The sequence below is a fragment of the Ictidomys tridecemlineatus genome, chromosome 6 (assembly GCF_052094955.1).
Source record: "Ictidomys tridecemlineatus isolate mIctTri1 chromosome 6, mIctTri1.hap1, whole genome shotgun sequence".
Classification (NCBI taxonomy): domain Eukaryota; kingdom Metazoa; phylum Chordata; class Mammalia; order Rodentia; family Sciuridae; genus Ictidomys; species Ictidomys tridecemlineatus.
The window spans coordinates 200,117,029-200,139,630 of record NC_135482.1 but is presented as its reverse complement, the minus strand read 5'-3'; the positions used below and the strand labels follow the sequence as shown (position 1 = coordinate 200,139,630).

Below are 22,602 nucleotides of genomic sequence, written 5' to 3'. Positions count from 1 at the left end.
AATGTAGCAAGTACTCAACTCAAAACTAATTCCCACTGCATAGCTATATGGAATTAAATGGAGCTTCCTGATGTTAATGTAGGTAGAAGGGCAGAAAAATACTTAAAACCTTGGATGAGAATTCAAAACACCAAAGCAGAGATACATAACAATCTAAAACATGGAACACAGTGCCAACAAGAGCAATTACAATCTTACCGATGTAAGCTTCAGAATCACCAATGTACATTTCGATGCAATGACCAAGCATTGTAACAGAAAACGTGTCATCTCGCCTAAGACCAAGGGCCTGTCAAAAAAGATTCAGCAAGGTTAAGATGTAATCCCCTCTTTTGTTTAAAAAATATTCCCTCGTTGATTCACTTCAACATATTCCAGGGACTCCATGGTTGGGGTGTTGGGGGTATTGATGCAGACACAGATCCAAGACTGAGCAGAAGTTGATGACTGCTGAGGGCACATGAGGGCCATGGAGGTTCATCACTGTTGGGTTCTTTTGCTCGAAACCACCCAAGAAGTCTCCACAGAAAGCCCTCTGAGGATACAGCATTAATTAGATAACAGAGAAATAAATTATACTCAAATACACATACTTGAAAGATATTTCAAATAAGACCAGAAAACTTACTTAGTCCAAACTTCTTACTAGCTCAATATTCTGGTTACAACAGAGGCACTTTCACGACTTCACATAGCCTGAGAATCTCTCTTAATAACCTTTAAGCAGTATTGCTAGGCATGGTGGTGTACATCTGTAATCCCAGCAACTCAGGAGTCTGAGGCAGGAGGATGGCAAGTTCAAGGCCAGCCCCTAATCAACTCAGCAAGACCTTGTCTCAAAATAAAAAATAAAAAAAAGGATATGGGATGTAGCTTATCGGTAGAGCCCTTGGATTCAATCACCAGTCAAAACAAAACAACACAGCTCTGAACTTATCACTGAATTTATCTTTTGAGATACTGCATGATTGCATTGCCTAATTTGACCTCTTTCTCCAAATACCATTAGTACATTAATTCTAAGGCTCACATTTTCTTAACTTTTAATGTTTCTGAACCCGGGATATCTTACAGCTGCTGGTTTCTACTGACATTGTCATCTGCCACAGCTGAGAGGCTCAAGAAACAGAACTATAGTAGTCCTCTGAAAATCTTCTGCTGACCCAGTGGAAGGCTGAAAGGGTTGAGAGACTTGCAAATCATGTGGCTGAGAAATAACCCAGAGTCAATGAAAGGAGTGTACTGGCATCAGGACACTATTCTGGGAAAATGGGAATAATAACCACCCAGTTGGAAATTAACCACTTATGTTTTTTTTTTATATATATGTATTAAGATGATCCCTGATTTAAAAAAATTAATGTCTAAATACATTCAAAAAGAATATTTTAATTATAAAAACAAAAGTTTAATTGGCAACACTTGTCTCTGTGTGATCCTGCTTGTTCGTAGTGTCTTAGCTCTGATGGAATAAGGTGTGTGGATTTCGTGTGATGGTTGCACAGGTTGTTTCTGTTCATCCACTGATGTGCTCTACAGAATTAAGGGTCCAAGCAGAGATGGGGCATCTCTGTCTTGAGCAGGCCCTCACTTGAGCAGACATTCTGCACTGACCTGAGACACCCAGATTGACCCATATGATGATGACCCCTGGCAACAGCATGCCCCACTGTACATTTAGAAGCAGTCTCACATCTCTCTTTAATTTGAACACCACACACACTTCCCTCTGCCACGAAAAGAATAAAACCTAAGATTGACTAAAAAAGTTTAAAATAGTAAAGGAATAAAACGTTGCCTAGAAAAGAACTGGTAGATCTAAAGTTGGGTATAAACAAGACATACTGTGTGGAAATAGTCCACAGCATTTTCAAAGTTGCCCATCAGACTATGGATATAGCCTATGGCAGAGTAGGTAGATGCATTCTGGGGAATTAGCACCAATGCCTGCCGATGGTAATCCAATGCCTCTGCGTATTTTCTGTTGAGAGAAGATGGGGAGGGAGAGAGGGGAAACAAAAGAAAACAATTACTGGCACAGTAAAAGTACCACCTTTTTAAGTCCAAGATTTACCTCAATCTGTGGAGACAGTGACTCTCATCTACCAAATAGCAATACAGACTGGTAACTGCCTCCACTCGTCCTTTTATGGATTAAATACCTTGAACATTCTCCTGGCATCCCCCCTTAGCCAACCCCAGGCACCCCTTCGTGACCTGCTGAATACATTCGTTTCACTGTTTGAGGGACAACTGAACCAGAACTTCATTTTGGATCCTGACCTGTGAATTATCACAAAGAGCCTCTCATGTGACAGCAAACCTCCCATACCAGGAGATTAGACATAGCCAAGGAGTTTTGCTTTAAGGTCTAAAACTCACTCCTCAAAATATTCTCTGGGACACTTGCCCTGTAAAGTCTTTTGAGATGGGGGAAGATTTTATGCTGAATTAAGGTTTAGAAAATGCTATAGTTTGTAATATTCTCTATTGAAAATATTACTTTGTAATGCAAAGTAAAGTCTGGAGAGAATCCTGAAATAGACTTTGTTAAGTCTTGAGGCTAGAATTTCCAAGACTTATTTTAAAGAAGGAATTCATTTTTTAACTGTCATTTGTTTATTCTATCATTAGGAGAACAAAGTGAAAATATGGATATGGTTTTTAATTAGATCCTATTATCCCAACTCTTCTGAATTAATTTTAAATGCAAATTTTAATCTAAAAAAGTAACTATTATTTGTAATTCTCAATGCTTCTAAAATAAAATTATATAAATAGAGACAAATAGCAACAGTAACTTTGAAGCTTGTTGTATCTAGTCAAGCTTAAGAAAGCTGGAGGAGCTCATGAAATAAAATGTGGAAAATGCTATTCAAAATCAAGCAAACTTTTAGTACAAAGTACATTCTGAAAATGTTCTGCTTCACTTACTTAAGTTTCCTGCAGACATGCCCCAAGTTGTTCAACAAAGGTTCCCATTTGTCAACTGTCACCTAAAACATAGCAACATCAAGCCCACGAGTTACATAAGTTGCCATTTAGCCTGATTTGTTTGCACTGAAACATTTCCCATCTCTGGGCTTTCTGGTGGGCTTCTACTGCCACACCAGGCAAGAGGATGTGCTGGTTTCTGGGCTTGTCTCCCCCACTAGAGGAGACTTCCTAAGGACTCCTCAGTACTTACAATTCTGCCAGATCCCATCCATGCTGATGGAGCTCAAACTGTACACTTGCAGACCAGGCTCTCTCTGAAACACTGATCTTTATGGTCATCTATCTGCTAGGTGTTTCCACTTAGAAATGTTAAACAAGCTCTAAATTAAGTGTGCCACACTAATTCATCTCTCCAGCCATTCCAACTCCCTAACCCTAGCCAAGTACCCCATCAGTCAGTTCCTGGGTACGAGATCATTCCAACCTTCCAAGACTCCAGGGCTTGTTCATTCTCCTTTTGGGGTATAGCTTCAACCCTGTAACCCTCAACTTCCCATTAGCAAAAATCTGGCCTGGGCCCCCATCCTACAAGCCTGACCCCTGGTATTCTAACTCTCCTAGGATAAGGTGGACTCTAACACTGTTTTCAAGGCTAATTTTAATGACTCAGATTTAAGCTTTCTGCCCCGCTTCTTGACATTCTCCGTGAACTCAAAACCCAAGCCACACTTGAATCAGCTCCCATCTTTGTACATGCTGTTCTCTATCCCTGAAATACCTTCCCCTCATTTCTGCCTGGCTGAGATCTGGTCACCTTCAAGACCGAGGTGTGTGACACATCCAAAGGCCTTCCTGACCACTTCAGTTCAGGGTGAGCTTCGTCCAACTGAGCATTTTATTTCCTTAATCATGCTGTGTTATTACTGCCAACTTACTTGTTGGCATTCCCCAACAGAAGAGAGGGAAGGAAATATCGAATAGTTTCTGCATCATAGCCCAGCTCAGCTCCCAGGATGTGGGTGGCACTTGACATATACCTGTCAGCTAAGCAATAGAGAGTGGCCCTAGAAGCCCAGCCCTGTGAATACAAACAAACCATTTGGTGGCTCTTGGCACGACTGCTTCTCTTTCGATTTGCTGCAGTTTATAATTAAAGTTCAAGAGTATTTTCTCCTCATATAACTTTTAATGGGCATTTTGACATTAAGTATTGTGCTTTTATACTAAGACTATAAAGTGTCTTGGACTAAAAGGACATAGTTTCAACTTTAAGTATGGCTCAAGAGTGTGCTTCTCAAACTGTTCTATGTATGAGAATCATCTGCAGATCTTCCCTAATGGCTATTTTGATTCAGTAGATCTGAGATTCAGCACTTCTAGTGAGCTTCCAGATGATGCTGGTGCTGCTGGGTCAGTATCAATAGTAAGGCACTGTTTGAAAACTGCTATGTGGTAAATGGCACCCTGTATTAACAAAAACACTTAGGATAATCCAGAGCCACCCAAAACTCAGCTGAGGAAGAGTCTGCCTTATATACACCCAAGCACAAACACATGGAAATGTACTGTTGATGAGTTTAGATGGTAATAGATAAAACAAGAGAATCTGGGTCTAGGGGTAGAGATTGCCACAACAGGAGGTCTGCAGAGCTGTCAATCACAGAAGATAAAAGCAAATGTAAAGTCTATGGGCACATGTGCATAAGCACAGAGTGAACTGGGACGTGAAAATCAGAACAGAATAACACAAGATATAAATGAAAGGGACTGGGAAGAACAGCAACATGCACAAGTTTATATCTAGAAGTGTTAGTATTTTAAATACTGCCAGTGCACAAACAGCCTTGCTATTTGGAGTGTTTGTTCATTAGCACTAATTCCTTTTTTTTTTTAGTTGTTGATAGACCTTTATTTATTTATATGTGGTGCCGAGAATCGAACCCAGTGCCTCACACATGCCAGGCAAGTATGCTACTGCTGAGCCACAGCTCCAGTCCACAGCACTAATTCTTTCTGTTTTATTTTTTTAAATTTCTTAGTTGTAGTTGGACACAATACCTTTATTTTACTTAAATTTTTTTATGTGATGCTGAGGTAAGCACTCTACCACTGAGCCACAACCCCAGCCCTAGCACTAATTCTTAAGGGGCATCTTTCACACATAGAACCATGGAATGATCTGTAGATCATTACATATACAGTCAGCACATAGTGTGGGACAGTGAAAAGTGGTCTACATTTGAATGACAGCTGGCCCTGTAGAAGATCTGTTGATAACCCACTCAATGACAGCCTCTTTCAAGCTCTAGAGGAGGATTGTGTTAGATGCTTTATGGTGGTCACTAACCACCTAAAATGTCCAATTTCATATATTCTTCTCATATGTTCTGATTGTTCCTACATGTCACAGCCAGGGTCACATCTGACCATGAATCAGAAATACACTCATTTTGTACAACATGATAAAACAGTTGCCTGACAACTTGCACATTATGGAGCTATTTGTCACAACGGGTATCAGGTTACTTTCTTCCAGTGTCCCTATTATCTTCCTCATTCAACAGTAGCCACGCTCAAGGGTGTGGACATGTGTATTTACAGGTATTTTATAGAATACCTCATTCCCAATTGCTTTAATTTTTTCCAAAGCATCCAGAAACCATTTTTCTGCTGTTTTCCATCTAAAACAGAGGAGAAAAAAGATTATAGGTTATTCAAAACAGGTCTGAACATTTTAAGAAAAATTTGAGTATCTCTTTCTAATAGTGCTGAAATGAAGCAGAGTAAATTACTGGAATCAACTAGTTTACTTCAGAGTTTACGTCAGCTAAATGCCTATTCTTATCAGAATCCATATCACACGAGCCTGTGATTTGGGAAACAGAACTGATTTATCTTGCTTCAGGGTATTTAGGTTCCTGTAAACCTCTGGCCACAATTTTTCATCACCTGCTCCACACGTGTTTCTGTTTAACACGTATTGTCAATCCACTGACTCTGAACTCATAGTCAACAGAACGGCCACACAGGCCTGAATGAAGTTCACTTAACAGCATGTCTCCCTGAGCCACATCACAACTACCTGAGTTTCAAACACAGTGCTAAGCTTGGGGATCATTTTGAACAGTAAAAGCACCAAAAAGGGGCAGTGCCGGGGGGGGGGGGGGGGGGAGCACAAAATGTGAGAAATGTGACATTAATAGATCACAAGGCCCCTGGTTTATAGTGTGAACAGAGTGTGGCCCCGTGCAAGGTTAGCCAGCAACTGCACTCTGAGGACTCCAGTCTCTCCCACCCTGTGTGTACAAAAAGACTAAAAGCACTTCAAATTGGTTTTGGGGTGATGGGTGAATCTTAGTAGGCCAATTTGTAGGAACTGAATTCGCAAATACTGAAAACAGACTGCATTATATTATTATTATGTATTTTAAAAGCCTCAAACTTTCTTCTAAGTTTACTCCAATTTTTAGATTTTAGAACATATATATGCCATAAACAGAACTGATGTTCTAGATTTATTCTCTGTAAACTTATAATCTCATGCAAAGAAATCACCAAATCATTTATTCTACAAATATCCAAAGCTATAGAAAACGGTCAATTGACCAAGAAACCAGAAACTGGGTCATTCCAATTTATTTTATTATTAGTAACTAAAAATAGAATTTTTGTTCAAAAATTGCAGAAAAACTTCCCCAAACAAATGAACCAACTCCTAACTGACAGAGATCACTAGGACCCTGCCAAGCCTCTGGGGCTACACCATGGCATCAGAATTCATGACAGCCCAATCAAAGGAGGTTCAACCCATAGGTCTATGTTCTAAGGAAAACCAAGATTAAGAAAGAGTTTGTTTTCTTCCTTAGCTAGGTACCACCATCTTCTAAAACACTACAAGTAAAGACCAAGACCTAATGAAGAGGTACCCTGTCAGCTGGACTCAGAGACAGCACAGGGCCAGGTCTCCCAGTACTTACTCTCCATTCTGAAATGCAACTACCCCAACCTCGTGGATGACAAAAGGATCTTCTGGTGCAATGCTGAGAGCTTGGCCAAAGAATCTTTCAGCCAGTTTGGAGTTGTTGGTCAGTCCATATTCAAGTCCAATATACAGCATTGGCAAATGACACCTAAAAATGCCAGAGAAGCCACATGTTCAATCAGCAGAAATCAGTCAATTTCATATATTATCTGCACAATAGGTCAAAAAACAAAAACAAAAACAAAAAAACCAAGTTACTTTTGTCTCTTAACTATTAATGAATATCTAACCTAATGGCCTTTTAGACTATTTAGCTGCCACTTCTAGAATCTATCACCAACCTATTCGTCTTTATTTTTTATTACTCCACAGTAAAAAAGACAAAAAAAAAAAAAACTTCAGAAAAGAAGAACTGGGGCCCCTGGCCTGTGTGAAGCCCACTCACACCCTGACAGTGCTTCTACTTCTCCATGTTCTACTCAGTACCATGTTCCTTCTGAGGCAGTCAAGTTCCACACTTTCTGAAGCCACCTGGCTCTCCCAGACTAGGCAGTTCTCCCTTCGGTGCACTGCCAGCATAATCAATTCTCAGTGGTTCTAGTAGGAGAGTTCTGAACCACATCTTCTGGGTGAATTCAACTGTCTCATACTAAGACAGTTCTAGGCAGTCAGTACTAAATTGTCTCAACAGATTGGCATCTGTCCACACTATCTGGTCAGTGACTGCAATACGATGATCTTTCTTCGAAGATGATCTGCATCACTACATCATGACTGGCTGTCTGCCATGTGCATTGGTACCATCTAGTGCTAAGTGACAAACCTTCATCTGCAGAAGGGTCATGAAGTGCCCTTTCAAGTAATCACCTGGAAGAAAACACTTTCAGAATGGCCCATAAGGGACTTCCAAAGTCTACTCTCCCATAACAGCAACAAGAACATAACTGGCTTTTGGTAAGAACAAGAAATGTATAGTGTCTCGATCTGTCCTGTTCCTACCTCCTCCCCCAGCTTCCCACCACTGGAACAGCAGCAGCAGTGGCTACTGGAGAGGGCAGGAGTGTGGAGATACTGCAACAATTCAGAGGACTGCTATTATTGGACCTGCCTGGCAGTCCCTAGAAAAGGCCCATTCATACCCCATTTTATATGACCTCAGAGAGAACTCACTGAAAAAGCATTATCCCTGGGGTGCTTGCCAAAAATTAGCAGCAATTAGACACCACCACAGCTGCCTGAAGCAGCTACCCCAGTTTGGCAAACAAGTGGAAGGCCAAAAAGTTGAAGGGAAATCTGGGTGTAGATGTCCATGAGGACACAGTGTGGGGGATTCCGGCCACACACGAGCTCTCCACACATAAAGAAAAGGTCTGAGAAGGCTCCAGTCTCACATCTCTGTCTGACCTCAAGGCTCTGTGCACAAAGGAAACAAAGGCTAAGGCAGAGCAGTCAACTGCCAGAGTGTTGATGGTGTGTCCCAACAAGTACAGACGCTGGGACAGGGGCAAAGTCCTCAAGTTCTGGAGTCACTGAGAAGTCCTGGGGTGAGGTGGGGAATCTGATTTTCACAACTGCCACAGTATATAATTGTCAACAAAAATAAGGAGATATATATAAAGAAACAGGAAAAAATGATCTATATATAGGGGGGAAAAAGCAGTCAACAGAAAAAGTCCTGGAAGAAGCCCAGAAGTAGCCCCAAAAGACAAGTACCTTAAAATAACCTGTTCAAAGTTTGCATTTTTTTTCCCCCAGTGCTGGTTATCCCATGGCCTCATGCATGTTAGGCTGTCACTTTACCACTGAGCTACATCCCCTTTAAATAAGCTATTTTAAACATTCAAAGAACTTGAGAAGTTTATTTCTACAAAATTAAATATAAGAACAATGTCTTACCAGAGAATAAAAATAAATTATAAAGAAGAACCAAGTAATAAGTCTGATATAGAAAAGTACAATAGATGAAATTAAAAATTCACTTAAAGGGTTTAAAAGCGGATCTAAAGAGAGAAAAGAAAGAACCAATAAATAATCATGGTAACAAATGTATAACTGAGAGATTCCATTACTAGAGAACTTATCCTATAAGAAATGTTAAAGGCATTTCCTTCAGACTAGCAGGAAAGAACGCTAGATAGCAATTCAAACCCACACAAAACAGATAATAGTCCAGCAAAAGTAACTACATTGGTAAATACAGATAAATGTAAAAGTATTTTTGTTTGTAACTCGGTTTATAATGTATGACAATAGCACATAGGAGACAGGAAGAGTAAAGTTTTGGTATCCTACTAAAATTAAGTTGGTAATAATCCAAATGAAATTGTTTTAAGATGTTAATTATCATCTCTGAGATAATCACTAAGAAAATAACATAGAAATATAGAAGGAAAAAACAAAATGGTTATCTATGAAGTATTTACCACAAAAGGTGGCAGTAATGAGAAACAGGATCAAAAAAGACACACATTAAGTCCTGCCTTATCAGTAACGTATGAAACACAAATGGACTACTCCATCAAAAGGTAGAGATTGAATAAAAAAAATACGATCTAACTATATGAAATATATTTTAGATTCAAAGACATAAACAAGTTGAAATTAAAAATGGAAAAAAAAAAAAACCATGATAACACAAAGGAGAGCTGGTGTGACTATACCAACATCAGACAAGAGAGACAAAGATGAAACTGTCAGACACAGGGAAGGACATTCTACAATGATGAAAGGCTCAATGCAGCTAGAAAATACAATTGTACACCAGCTACTAAAGGGACTCAGAACTCATAGAGTCAAAACTGCCAGAATCAGAGGAATAAACACAATTTAGCAACAAGAGCTGAAAATTCAATATCCCGTTGCAATAAAGGACAGAATTAACTAGGTACAGGAGCAATAAGAAAACAAGGGTTCCAAAAACACTAAAAAGATTAGAACAGGTGCCCACAAAACACTCCACCCGACAAAAGCAGAACTCTCAAGCCCACCTGGCACCATCTCTAGAATAAACCTATGTTAGCTCATAGAGAAAGGACTGAGATCCCACAAAAACATTCTTCAGATGCAGTGGAATTGAGTGAGAAATCAGTAACAAAAGGAAATTTGGGAAATTCACAACATGTGGAAACTAAACTCATAAACTATTAGGCAAAAAACATATATGTTTTATGTTTAGCAAGAAACGGCAGTAATAGTTTATGTCCCCATGGAGGGATATAACAAGCATCCTTATCAAATTTAGTGAGACTATAAAAACTAAGGACAATAAATAAGCTGGAAGTAGAACTAAATGTCAAAAGGTAGATCAAACTTACCAAAATTCTATCTGTGGACTCTATAAGCAAAAAAGGTAGCTAATTTCATTGAGTCCCTTTTATGTGTAAGACACAGTTCAAAGTCTTTAATTGGTATTATTTCAATCACTTCTCACAATAAACCAGGAAGTTTTGCTATTATTCCTATTTTTCACCAGGTTAAGTAATTTGCCCACTACCACATGTCATCAAACTGAAGAACTGGGAAAGAGTCCAGGCAGTCTGACCACAGACCAGCCCTCTGCACAGCTGTCCGCACAGGGATGGAGTCACTGGTCAATGGAAACCATCCATACAAAGCACTTTACAAGGAGTAACCAATGGCAAGGCCAAAGGATTAATGAGAAAAACAGACATACTCTACTTCTCAAAGTAACATATTCTTAAGGTACTTTTACAGCAGTTGATATCAATACCTGTATGTATAATATTGACATAAACCTACAATACTGGCAAATAAAGTCCTGCATGGCCAAGGAGCCTCATCAAATAACTTTGGTAACAGATAAGACACAATAGTAATTTTCACATGAACATTTTCACTCTTACATGAACCATGAAAAGGGCTTTAGCCCTTAGCCTAATTTCCTACTTCCTCATGCACTATATAAGCTACTGGGCAAGCTACTACCCTACCTTCTTTCCCCCTCCATTTTCAGTTATTTTACAATCATAAACTATTAGGCAAGAAGCAAATATGTTTTTTGTTTATCAAGAAACGGCAGTGATAGTACTAACAAATTTCACTTCATGGTTAGCAAATAACTAATGGAGTTTAATCAGCTTGCTCTGCCTTACCCTTTCATCAGCTGTGCTGCTGTAAAGTAAGCAGCCATTGCTTGGTCATGCTCACTTTCCACTGCAAACGAATGCCCATAGGCTATCCATGCAGGCCCATACGTCTTCTCCAGAGTTGTGGCTTTACTAAAACAAAAGCATTCATTGCAGTAATAATATTTACTCTTAAACATTAAATTTCATATGAATAAACAGCCTCAAAGATATTGACTAATAACATTAATTGAATAAATGAATCATCAACATATTAAATATTAATGTAACATTTGTGTTAATGCATCTGACCAAAACAATTTACAGTACAACGAAAATTTTAGGAGACATCTACCTCTTTTTAAAAAGGCACTGTGGCTGAACCCATTAGTATTCTGCATATGTCTAAAAGCATTATCTTACCCAGGAGCCCATTTTGTGCGGGCAGCAGCAGCCATCAAACAAGGGCCTGTTCTGTGCCAGGCACCTCCCTGATGTCTCATCTCAGACGGATTGTCTCATCCTAACAACTTTTGCAAGACAAACTAATTACATTTTAAAGACATCTGTATCAAGGCATGAGAGATTAAGTGATCTCCTGTGGTGGGAAGAGATTCACCACAGGCTCTAGAGTGGACTGGATTATGCGTAATTAGTCTTCAATCAGTGAACATGGTAATGGTTAACCCAGGACAGGACAGAGAGAACATATCACAAAACATGGAAAGTGATCTTTTCTCTCTCTAGCATTTTATTTTCTATGCCTTCTTTCACCCAAATGTTCCATTTCCAGTACAGTCATTCATGGAATCACACACTAAATTAAAGAAGCACAGTCCAAAAGACCTTTCACAATTGACCGCCTCAATACACTTGGGCTTTTCTCAAGTACTGAACACAACCAGAGAACACTTCCTATTTCATTCTGAGTGCAAGGAGCTTTCATGTCAATCTGGCATGTAAGTACTACATTATTCCCACTTTTAGAGAAGATTCAGAGAAAGTGACCTTTCCCAGGAATTATGGCTGGTAAATCATAGACCTTGGATTAGAATTCTAGATTATAAACAAGCTCCTTTCCTTGGATGTCCTTTTCTATTTTGTTTGCAGAGGGAATCACAGGAATTATTGCACTTGAAATCTTTGTAAAAAACTATTCTTATCACCCTAGGCATTTCTCTATATTTATATAATCTGGTTAAGATTACGAATTATTGAGTGTATTATGTATGATTGGGTGGCAAGCTTTTCCTTAAGTCAAACGCACAGTTGATCCTTACAAGAAGCTGTTCACTATGCCAAGAATTCTGTTTTATAGTCTCACTTGGTGACCCTAACCTCACATAAAGTTTTGTGTAATTTCACCACCACTGGCAAAAGGTTAATATCTCTATAAATGAAAAATAAAACCTTTCAAACTGTTATTCTGTACTGTTTCCTATTATTTCTTGCTTATAAATAAAAATATTCTCCTTCAGAATGAGATATAAATCACTGATATCTTTTACCTCCCCTCATAAAGAACAAGGAACACGGATGACACAACTGAACTGAAAATGTTGAAAATATTTTTTTCTTTCACATTGCTTTTAAGTACTTATTATTTACAGCATTAAAGCATATGATATGAGTAAGAAATCTCTTCCTAGGGTTGACTACAGAAGGAAGAAAAAAATGCATACCTGAGGTATCTTCTGGCATGTTCATTTTTATGACCCACCATGAGATAATAACATCCCACTGCAAACCAAGAAACCTAAAAAGTTCAATATTTACCATGACCAAAGATGTGTAACTTTGAACTACAACCCTAACAAGCTAAGCAAGACAGGAGGTAGATCAGATGTTCCAATTCAAATTACAAGTTTATCTAATATATTCTCTCTACTGAGGTCCTAGAGGAGAAGGGATTATTAACTCCATGGTGTTTCTCAGATGGCTGCCCCAGAAGACAAGGTGCCTAAGGACACCAGCCTGTTGAGTCCTGGCTTGTCCCTGGCTCTCACTGCAGAGTTCTGACTCTTCATTAGTTGATTCTCCTGCACTAAGACTTCCAGTTTCCTGAGGTAGGGACAGATTCTTGTCTTGTCTGAGACAGACCATGATTCCTGGCTTCTGTTTTTAATGACATAGTTCCAAATTTCACTTTCCATTCCTAGTATTCCATTCTGATCCACTGCAGTTTGGAAGACATACTGATCCAATCAGCGCACATCTCAGTACACTGTCTCATACAGACAATCTGAGAAAGCTACCAATCAATTATATCCCTTAGGAAAGACAGGTATGTGATGGCATGAGCTATATTTTATATTTTTCTACATACTATTTTAAAGTAACAAATGTATAATTTCTATAATTAGAAAAAAAGGTTTTTGTTTTAAGGTTATTGCTCTGATATAATTAGAAAATCTCTTCATGGCCCTAATGATTTAAATATTATTTGCTTGTACTTAAACTACTGTCTAAATAACTAGTTAAGTATTTTCTTAAAGTTCAGGTAAGAAAAAAGATACTACTTACAGGATTACTAGGATATAAATCCACCAGTTTGTGAGAAAGGTAGAAAAGTTCTATATTAGGGAAATGGAAAAAAAATTCAATTATTCATAAAAATACAATTTAAGATCTGACCTTTATCCTAGTCACTACCCTTCTCATAGTGAAGATCTCATACCTTCCCTTTCTCTGAGTACAAAATCCATTTAAATGATGGTAAAGAGATCCCACCTGGCAGATACATCCTCCCCAGTCCCACAGAGGACACTGAACACTTGCTTAGTGCTTGGAAAACTAGGTGGAGGGCATGTGGTGGGTGATGTGGGAACAGAAGCCCTGAATAAAGCACTCCAGGAGTGGCCAAGGTTCCTTCAAAGCACCATGCCTACCCTAGAACCCTACACCTCTTAAGTCCCAGGCTACTGCCAAACCATCAGCAATAGAGTACTTTCTCTTGACAAACATGCCAGTCTTACATCTCATGCAGGCATGTCCTACATGCAGACTTTGGATTTGGTGGTTTACAAGCTTCTAAGGGATGTGATGCTGCTGGTCCATGGACCAGAGAGAAACAGGGGTTTAGAACTAGGATTTTTTGTTTGTTTTTTAAAGATAGAGTGAGAGAGAGAGAATTTTTAATATTTACTTTTTAGTTTTTTTTTTTTGGCGGACACAACATCTTTGTTTGTATGTGGTACTGAGGATCGAACCCGGGCTGCATGCATGCCAGGTGAGCGTGCTACCGCTTGAGCCACATCCCCAGCCCTAGAACTAGGATGTTTTTGGGTTTTCTTGCTCTCTGAGAGACTCACTACTGAGTTTTAAAGATGTAAGGGCAATTATTGCTCAAACACAACTAAATGTTCCTGAAATTAAAATGTGGAAAACCCAAGTAAAAACTATGCTCCCTTCCAAATTCTAAATAGTTAACAATTCTTGCCCTAATCTTTTTCTTAAATTTAAGAATTACATGGAATTTGTTTATTTTTTTTTTTTTGGTGGTGGTACTAAGGATTGAACCCAGGAGCATTCTGCCTGAATTACATCCCCCAGATCTTTTCAAAATTTTAGGACAGGGTCTCAAAAGGTTGCTGAGGTTGGCCTAGAACTTGTGATCCTCCTGCTTTACCCTCTCAAATCACTGGGATTACAGGCATTGGCAAACACACCCAGCAAGAATTATCTTCATTAAAAAGAAAATTCATACCGTTTGCTTTATTCAGCTCCACAAGAGTTCCTATATGTACAGGTAAACAGTTTGCATGGAAAGGATCTTTTTCCATTACTCTGAAAGTTAAAGCAACACAACAGAAGTGTACATGAGAAAGGTAGAAAAGTTCTATATTAGGGAAATGGAAAAAAAAGTTTAAGTATTCATAAAAATACAGTTTAAGATCTGACCTTTACCCTAGTCACTACCCTTCCCAATCAAATAAAACCTCTTCTCATAGCAAGGATTTTGTACCTTCCCTTCTTCTAAGAACAAAATCCATTTAAATGATGGTACAGAAGTGGTACATGACAGAATTCATCATAACTGGCTATGTTTAATTATTAAAGATCATACATGATACTGTAGGCTACAATACAGCAATGATCAGGTTATAAAGCAAAGAGAAAATTCTGGTGAATTTGGTAGGAATAAATTATTTTAAGTGAACAGCATCTCAATACATAAATTCTCCAACTATTTAAAGGCTTACAAGTTTAAACCATTAAATAGATCACAGGTATTTGCTAATTAAATTTGTGATTCCAAGAATTTTAAACAACCCAAAGACCCTCAAAATAATAGAATATAATCTAGCTAAAAGACAACTCTGATTTGGCATACTGGAAAACTGGTGTGTGGGGGAGATGACTTAGCTAATGAGTATGCCAGATATCATAGAACACCCAGGACAGTATTAGACTTTTTTTTTTTTTTCAGTGCTGTACACCAAATCAAGACCTGGTACATGCTAGGCCAACACTCTACCACTAAGCTATTGCCCCAACTCTAGTCTCTAACAAAGAAAGTATTTTATGAAATTATGTGTCACATCAAAATTGTACTTCCAAACTATAAAAACTATCAAGATTGGGAAGATAGAAATGTATGTTTCTCCAAAGTTATTATAATATGGCTACAAATATGAAAAAACTTGGCTATAAATTGCTCTTTTAAAAGCAGCAGCCTGTTCAGAATTATTCAAAGGTAACTTAAACCATCATCTAGTTTGAGATTACTCAGGGAAAACGTCTTTGAATTATGTAGATGTGGACTAAACTTCAGGTTCAAAAACAAAAATGGTGAGCATACTTACGCAGAAGTAAGTTTGTAGCACATCTTAAAATCACAGTTATAATAATGTCTCTCAGCTAAAGACACTACCACATCTAGATTCTCTTGTAATCCATTAACCGACTCAGGGATGACAGTTTCACTGGGCTTATTATACTGGAACAGAAAAATATAAAGATAAACTCAACGAATAATAACAAATCAAAAGGAAGACTTACTCTGTGTTTGGCCCAAGTGGTTAAAACAATTACACAGGACATATGTGAGCCCCTAAAAACTTCAAGTTTCAAAAAAAAAAAAAAAAAACACTTCAAGTTTCATTAGCACATTAGCACTCCTCACAATCAGTTTAATTCTCTTCTCAATTTAATCAAAAGAGTTCCACAATAGGCAGCATATCACAGAGATTCAGAAAAAATAAGAAAAAAAATCTGCTTTTTCATGCACTAATTCAAACTTTTAGAATAAGGAGTCCTTGGGAGGAAGACATTTTGAAAGCTTCTTTAGGAATCCTACCAAATAGTTAAAATAATCCTTCTTGTAAACGTGCTAACTTAATAAAACAATTTAAATAATAAGGAATAAAGGTCAAATTTAATGAAATGAAATTTACATAAACAAATGCTGCATTTTTCCTTACCTTTTTTAATTTGTTTTCAAACAGAAAACGCAGCAATTCCTGTTCTTCTGTACAGAGCTTGCTAAGAGGTAGTGACTCAAGTAGTTCTTTTTCTTAAAAATGATGAGAAACAAAAAAAGATGTCCTCATAATATGAGAAAAAAAGGTTAATAACTACAAATACTCTTTTATAATTCTTGGTCTAAATAAATCAACTCAAGAGAAAATAGAAAGATCAAAATGTACCAGAGAAAGCTGAGACAGTGGTTCCCAGGCCTAGGAGACATAGATCAACTGAGGGCTAGGGCCCAGAGGCCTCCAGAGGGGTGCAGTCAGCGGCCACGTGGAGTGCCTTGGGTTCAACACTACTGATGCTTGTGGACCATTCTGTTGGGAGGCATCCTATGCACTGCAGTTTAGCAGCATCTCTGGCCGCTACCAACAGATGCCAACAGAATCCTTCCTCCATACTACATGCCCCAAGTTATGACAACCAAAGTCTCCAGACACAACCCCAGTAATTGAGAACCACTTCAACAACCCCATTTCCTATTTCCTTGACTGTCCACCTTGCATCACTACCAATACACCTGGTCAGAGGCTCTTGGTCCCTGTGGTACATTAGGGTCAACTACAAGCTTTAAACCATCTGATGTGAGAGCCCTACCTCCAGAGGTTCTGCCCAAACTGGTCTGAAGCCAGGACCCAGGCACTGATGTTATTAAAGCTTCTTGGGAATTTACAGTGCAGCCAGGCTGAGAATCACTGAATCAGACATCGAAATCCTGGTTTATATTATCTCAAATTGCTTCTCAAAAATATGACCTTGTGATGTCCAGTCTCTCAAGATTCTGACAGCAAGAGGCACTGCACGATATTGCATTTTGCAACATGCTTCATGTTTGAAGACCTTAAGAAAGTCAGTAGGTCTATTAAAACCTGTAGACAGCCTGCTCTTGATTATATAATGATTTAAGAGAAGACAATCCAAACAGTATTAATTGTGCTAAACATAAAAACACCCATGTTTCCAAACCTTCTTGTGCTGTCAGCATGTGGTGTGATGTTAAAAGATCAAAGGCTTCAAAACAGTACACATCAAGCTTCAAAGCTTCTTTGTAACTGTAGGTAGCTAGAGTTCGGTTATCTAGAGCATCGTAGATTTTCCCTCGTAGAAGACAAATAGAACTCTTTATCTGGTAGAAAAATATGATATGTACATACTAATTCAGAACTTTTAAATAAGGATTCAACTCATCCCAACTATCAAAGCATAGTGTGAACTAACAGACACATGAAGACTAAGAGTTTCTTTCATCTGTCTTCCCTGGGCTCTGATCACTTTATTCAATAAATCTTTATAACTAATGTAAATAGCAAAGCTATTAGGTATATTACTTGTTTTACCCCAAATATTGCAATGACTTAGAGATAGCAGGCTGTATGTGTGCAAAATCCAACTGTAAGACAAACAGTAATTTGAGATAGATCCTAATGAGAGGATCTTGGTGAGTCTTAGTAATTGGCAGCAAGGCAGCCCATGGTCCCAGTGGTCAAAGGCATGGACTGCTGGAGCCCACAGACCTCAGTTCACTTTCCAGCCCTGAAACTTGTGTGTGATCCTGGATAATAATTAACTGGGCTTGGCCTCACTTGTAAAAAGGAGAAAATGCCATGTATGGTGCTGGCTACCTTGTGACCATCAACAGGGTGTAGAATCTGACTCGCATTCTATACCTGAGCCTCAAGAAACACATAACCAAGCTCAAAGAGGCTCTAGAGATGAGCAGCAAAAATGATCAAGGTGGAGAAAATTCATAGACCAAAATTTAAAAACTAACAGACACGCTTAGTTTAGTCCCTAAATTAAGCAGTGTCCTATGATGTGTTTTAAAAAAAAAAAAATTGCTTTTTTTTTTTTGGTGTGTGTGTGTGTTGGGGGGTGGGGGTGGTATTAGGAATTTAGCCCAGAGGCACTTACTTAACCACTGAGCTACATCTCCAGCCTTTTTGAGTCTCACTAAACTGTTCAGGGTCTTGTAAAGTTGTAGAGAGTGACCTTGAACTTGAAACCCTCCTGTCTCAGGCTCCTAAGTTGCTGAGATTACAGATGTGTGCCAATGCACCCAGCAAAAAAAGCAATTTCAAAGAAGAAATAATACTTTACAAATAAATCATACATTTCATAAGAAATAAATTAATGAACAAGAGATCCAAAAAACAATAGTGATAATACCAATCTCCCTCATCTATGCATCTAGCACTAAAATTAATGTGCTTAAAGACATAGATGAGTGGTTTAAAAAAAGTATGAGCACTCAGAATGTATAATATACCTATCATTTTAAGATGAAAAGCAGAGTAACCAAGTTCCTTCATAAATCTTACAATTATGGAGACAGGTGGATCTTTGGGTGACCACTAAAGGGAGAAGGTCTCTTTCTAAGTAACAAAAATGTTCTACAACTGAGGTTTGCACAGATATGAATATATTAAAAGCCATAGAAACTGTACACTTTAAATGGATAAACTAGGTGATACGTGAATTTTATCTTAAACTGTTAAAAATAAAGGAATAATGATCCAGATTATTGGCCTGACTGAGGGTCACTCACTAAGACAAATCTCTTGCAATTTCTTGGTGGTAAGAAGCACATAAACTGAAGCATACCAAACACAACATTCCCTGCAAACAAGTTCAGCTAGGTAAAGTTCTTTGGGTGGGCAGGTCCAAAACACTGTTAGAACAAAGTAAGCAAGATTATTCCTCCTGAGGGTACAATTCATGGCACCTCATCTGAAAAGCAAGTCTAAGGTCAGCCTCTCAGACACAGCCTCAGAGGATATCATTAGTTTCCAACAAATGGTTTACTCAGAAATTTCTCAGATTCTTTGGTTTTGGTGGGGAAATAAGCTGGAAATCATAATTACTTTAATAATATATAAGTAAAAGAAAGTTTGCCACTTAACATGGGCATTTCCTACTGCTGTTTCTGAAGCATGCTAACAAAATACCCACCGAGGACTGTGACATTTCCCAGTCACTGGAGGGGTCTTTCAAGCCACTTTCATCCTTCAGGTATTTTTCAAATAGTCTTTTGTTGATTGGTTCCTCCATATCAAGAATATCAAGAGCTTGCTGGTGCTCTTTTGCAGCATACTATGCAGGAAACAGACATACAATTCATCAAACATGACTTCTGGATTTTAAACGGATAATATATCCACTTAAATTGTCTGAACTACAATTTTCTTCATATATGTCAGCTTTTAGTAAATAAGTATTTCATAGCAAACAATACTAAAGAAAAACACATTTCCTCACAAAATACTATAATAACCTGCCAAATTCCATTACCCAAATTCTCATATATACATACATAAGGGAAACAATGCTCACATAATCAAACTTTTATTAAATAAAAAGGAAAAATAGCATACTTACATGGCATCTAGCTGCAAGGTAACGACATGCTTCATACAACTAGGAAAGAAATTATTTTAAAAATTGTCACATATTTTCATTTTAAAACAAAGCTGTAAGCACAAGATAGCTAGTTTTATAATTTCTCCTTTCACTCCTGCAGCAAAAATTCCAGTCTCTTTAGCCCATATTCAACACAAACCTACTGTTTACCAGGTATCACGAATTTAAAAAGTAGTGAAAATGTTACAGTGGTGGTGGTGGTGGGGAGATGAACACAACACAAAACACTATAATAGCACTAGCCAGCTGAAAAAGAAAACATTTGCAGGGGAAGCCAAGTCAGAAGCTGGTTGGGCAGCAGAATGTAGCATAAACACCTGCCACCATGTCCAAGGAACTGAAAGGTGCCCAACTGACTGGAGTATGCGCTATATGCATTGAAACGGCAGTGATGGACCTCCATGTCTATTAAGACATCTGAATTTATCCAGTGGGCAGAGGGAAATCACTGAATGATTTTTTGGGTGACACAATCAGAACTGTATTTTAGGAAATTCTCCCTTGTGATAGTTTGTAAAAAGGACTGGATACAGGAAAAGTGGAAAGGAAGAAAATGTTACTGAAGAAAAAAACAAGAAGGTGGACTCCAACTAATACATTGAAGGCCTCACTTATGTATGTAAGTGGTAAGAAAATCTAAAGAAATGCTCACAGTTTCAGAGCTACATACAAATAGGATTTCCAAGCCCATGCATGATGGTAGGTGCCTGTGATCCCAGACCCTTAGATGTTTGAGGCAGGAGGACCACTTGAACCCAGGAGTTTGTAACCAGCTTGGGCAACATAAAGAGACTCCATCTCAAAACAAACAAACAACAACAAAAACACAATTTTCAGAATTTAGTGACTAGATGGGATGAAGGAATAAAGTGATAAATTAGGAAGAAGTTTTCATTCAAAAAAAAAGGTGAATTTCTTCATGTGAGAATAAACAAAACATACACCTAAAATACCTATCTAATGACTGTTTTATAGCTTTGAAAACTTTTAAGTTTACATTATTAACATACTTACTTTGTCCAGTTTTCGGGACCGAAGTGCATGGGCTGCTCTATGATATTGTGCTGTCAGATAAAGACACTGAGCCAACCAATAAACATCCTGGGGATCCTCTGGAGAGGACATTAAATAAATGGTCAGAGGTAAAAAGTGAAATTTTTAAAGATCAGTTAGGAAAAAAAAAAATAGCATTGGTCACTTACCATGAGAAAGTGAAGCAACTTTGTCTGCCCAAAACAGAGCACTTTGATACTGTTGCTGCAAACAGAAACAAACAAGGGGTGACTACCCTGTCATTCCCACAGCTCTGAACAGATGTGTACTATTATTAGAAAGCCATATATGAAGTCAGCACAGCAACACAAGTTTTTACACATAGCAAGGGTCTACCAACCACGTTTTTTCTTATAGGTCAACAGGGGTGAATTTTAGTTCAATGGTGCAAGTAAAACATACTCAGATCTTTGTATATACAATTCAAGAAAGTAATTTAGTTTTTAAAAGTTCATACACAGGCAAAAAAAAAAAAAGTACCTACAAGCGCAAACAGCAGACAAGTGAAATGATTATCCTACAGTATTTTCCGATATCTAGTCATTAGCATTTCCTGTGTAGACATTTATGACAATTGCAATAAGTTGTTAATAGGTCCCAAGGAGGAATGTAGTACGTAAAACACTACACAAGTACCTTGGTTGTAATATTCACAGCACTCAAAAACACACATTAACTATCAATGACCACAGGGAAGGTCACCTCCTTTAGCCCACTATAACAAAAAAGCTGACAAAAAGAAAGCCACTCTCAAATTTGTCAAAGCCAGGTCTAGTCCCAGGTCTCGCCCCTGGTCTTAGCCCTGGCGGGGGGCTCAGTTCCCCAGGTGCAAACCCAGAGCGCAGACAGGCGGCCCGTCGGCTCGGAGGGGCCTCTCCACGTCCGAGTGCCCGCGAGGGGGTCACCAAACGCTGACTGAACTATCAAGACGCCGCCTTCCAGCCTCTGCACAAAGCGGGCTGCGTCGCTTCGCACTCGGTCCCCAACACGGCATCCAACGTGGCCGGCCAGCGGGCCCTCCGCACAGGGACGCGGCCCCGCCGCCTCCCGGGACTCGCTGTGCCGGGGCGGTGCGGGGAGCCCCACGCAGCGCGAGAACTTCCAACCAGCCGGTCCTCGTCCTGATTCGCGGGAAGCGGCCACAGGAGTTACAGCTAAACCTCTCGGAACGCGCCTCCGGCCGGCCGAGCCCCAGGCCGCTTCCTCGGAACGCGCCTCGGCTCCCTCGGGCACCGCGGGTCCCAGGCCACCGCCCGCGCCCTCCCGCGGCCCCGCGTGCCCCGGCCGCCCCGCACCTGGTCCAGGTACTGCCGGACACGCTTCCGCAGCCGCTCAAGGTTCATGGCCGCACGGCCGGCCGAGTGCGCGCGACCGTCGCCGCCCTCCAAAGCCCGCACCTCCGACAGCTCCCGAACCGCTCCCGCCGCCGGAACCCTCGCGCCACACGACACTTCCGCTCCGACAGCTCCCGCCCCGGAAGTCCCCAGTAAAAGTGCCCCCCCAGGAGCTGGAAAGGAACGTGGCGCCGCTGGTTCCGGGGCGCGCCCAGGAAGGTGGGGTCGTCTCCCCGCGCGAGGCCCTCACGGGGAAAGGCGAGAGGCCTTCGGAGGGGGAGGCGTTGAGTGGGGCGGGAGGCCCTCTGGGGGAGAGGCGGGA

The 22,602-nt window shown here is 39.5% G+C and overlaps 1 protein-coding gene and 1 long non-coding RNA gene across 8 annotated transcripts in view; one reads left to right on the top strand and one right to left on the bottom strand.

Moving 5' to 3' along the window:
• Positions 1-1,419, top strand: part of LOC144365239 (uncharacterized) — a 7,180-nt gene extending 5,761 nt beyond the window's left edge. Inside the window, exon 2 of the long non-coding RNA XR_013423562.1 lies at positions 1,075-1,419. This is a non-coding gene — a long non-coding RNA (uncharacterized LOC144365239). The remainder of the gene's footprint in view (positions 1-1,074) is intronic.
• The window catches only part of Cdc16 (cell division cycle 16), a 26,377-nt gene extending 3,775 nt beyond the window's left edge, over positions 1-22,602 (bottom strand). For 3 of the 7 annotated variants that reach the window (XR_013423558.1, XR_013423557.1, XR_013423559.1), the window contains exons 1-17: positions 22,242-22,602; positions 21,096-21,150; positions 20,908-21,005; positions 19,852-19,890; positions 19,426-19,566; positions 17,443-17,602; positions 16,428-16,519; positions 15,810-15,943; positions 14,711-14,790; positions 13,528-13,577; positions 12,687-12,760; positions 11,032-11,157; positions 6,915-7,067; positions 5,555-5,618; positions 2,935-2,996; positions 1,846-1,981; positions 199-535 (exon numbers count right to left, since the gene is read on the bottom strand). Coding sequence is in view for 3 of the 7 variants with exons in the window: in XM_078016386.1 (XP_077872512.1) it covers positions 199-289; positions 1,846-1,981; positions 2,935-2,996; positions 5,555-5,618; positions 6,915-7,067; positions 11,032-11,157; positions 12,687-12,760; positions 13,528-13,577; positions 14,711-14,790; positions 15,810-15,943; positions 16,428-16,519; positions 17,443-17,602; positions 19,426-19,566; positions 19,852-19,890; positions 20,908-21,005; positions 21,096-21,150; positions 22,242-22,289 (1,603 nt within the window). In the remaining 4 variants the exon portion in view is untranslated. Of the gene's footprint in view, positions 1-198; positions 536-628; positions 1,982-2,934; positions 2,997-5,554; positions 5,619-6,914; positions 7,068-11,031; positions 11,158-12,686; positions 12,761-13,527; positions 13,578-14,710; positions 14,791-15,809; positions 15,944-16,427; positions 16,520-17,442; positions 17,603-19,425; positions 19,567-19,851; positions 19,891-20,907; positions 21,006-21,095; positions 21,151-22,241 lie in introns of all 7 variants that reach the window. The other 4 variants (XR_013423560.1, XM_078016386.1, XM_078016387.1 and 1 more) reach the window with 4 other exon arrangements.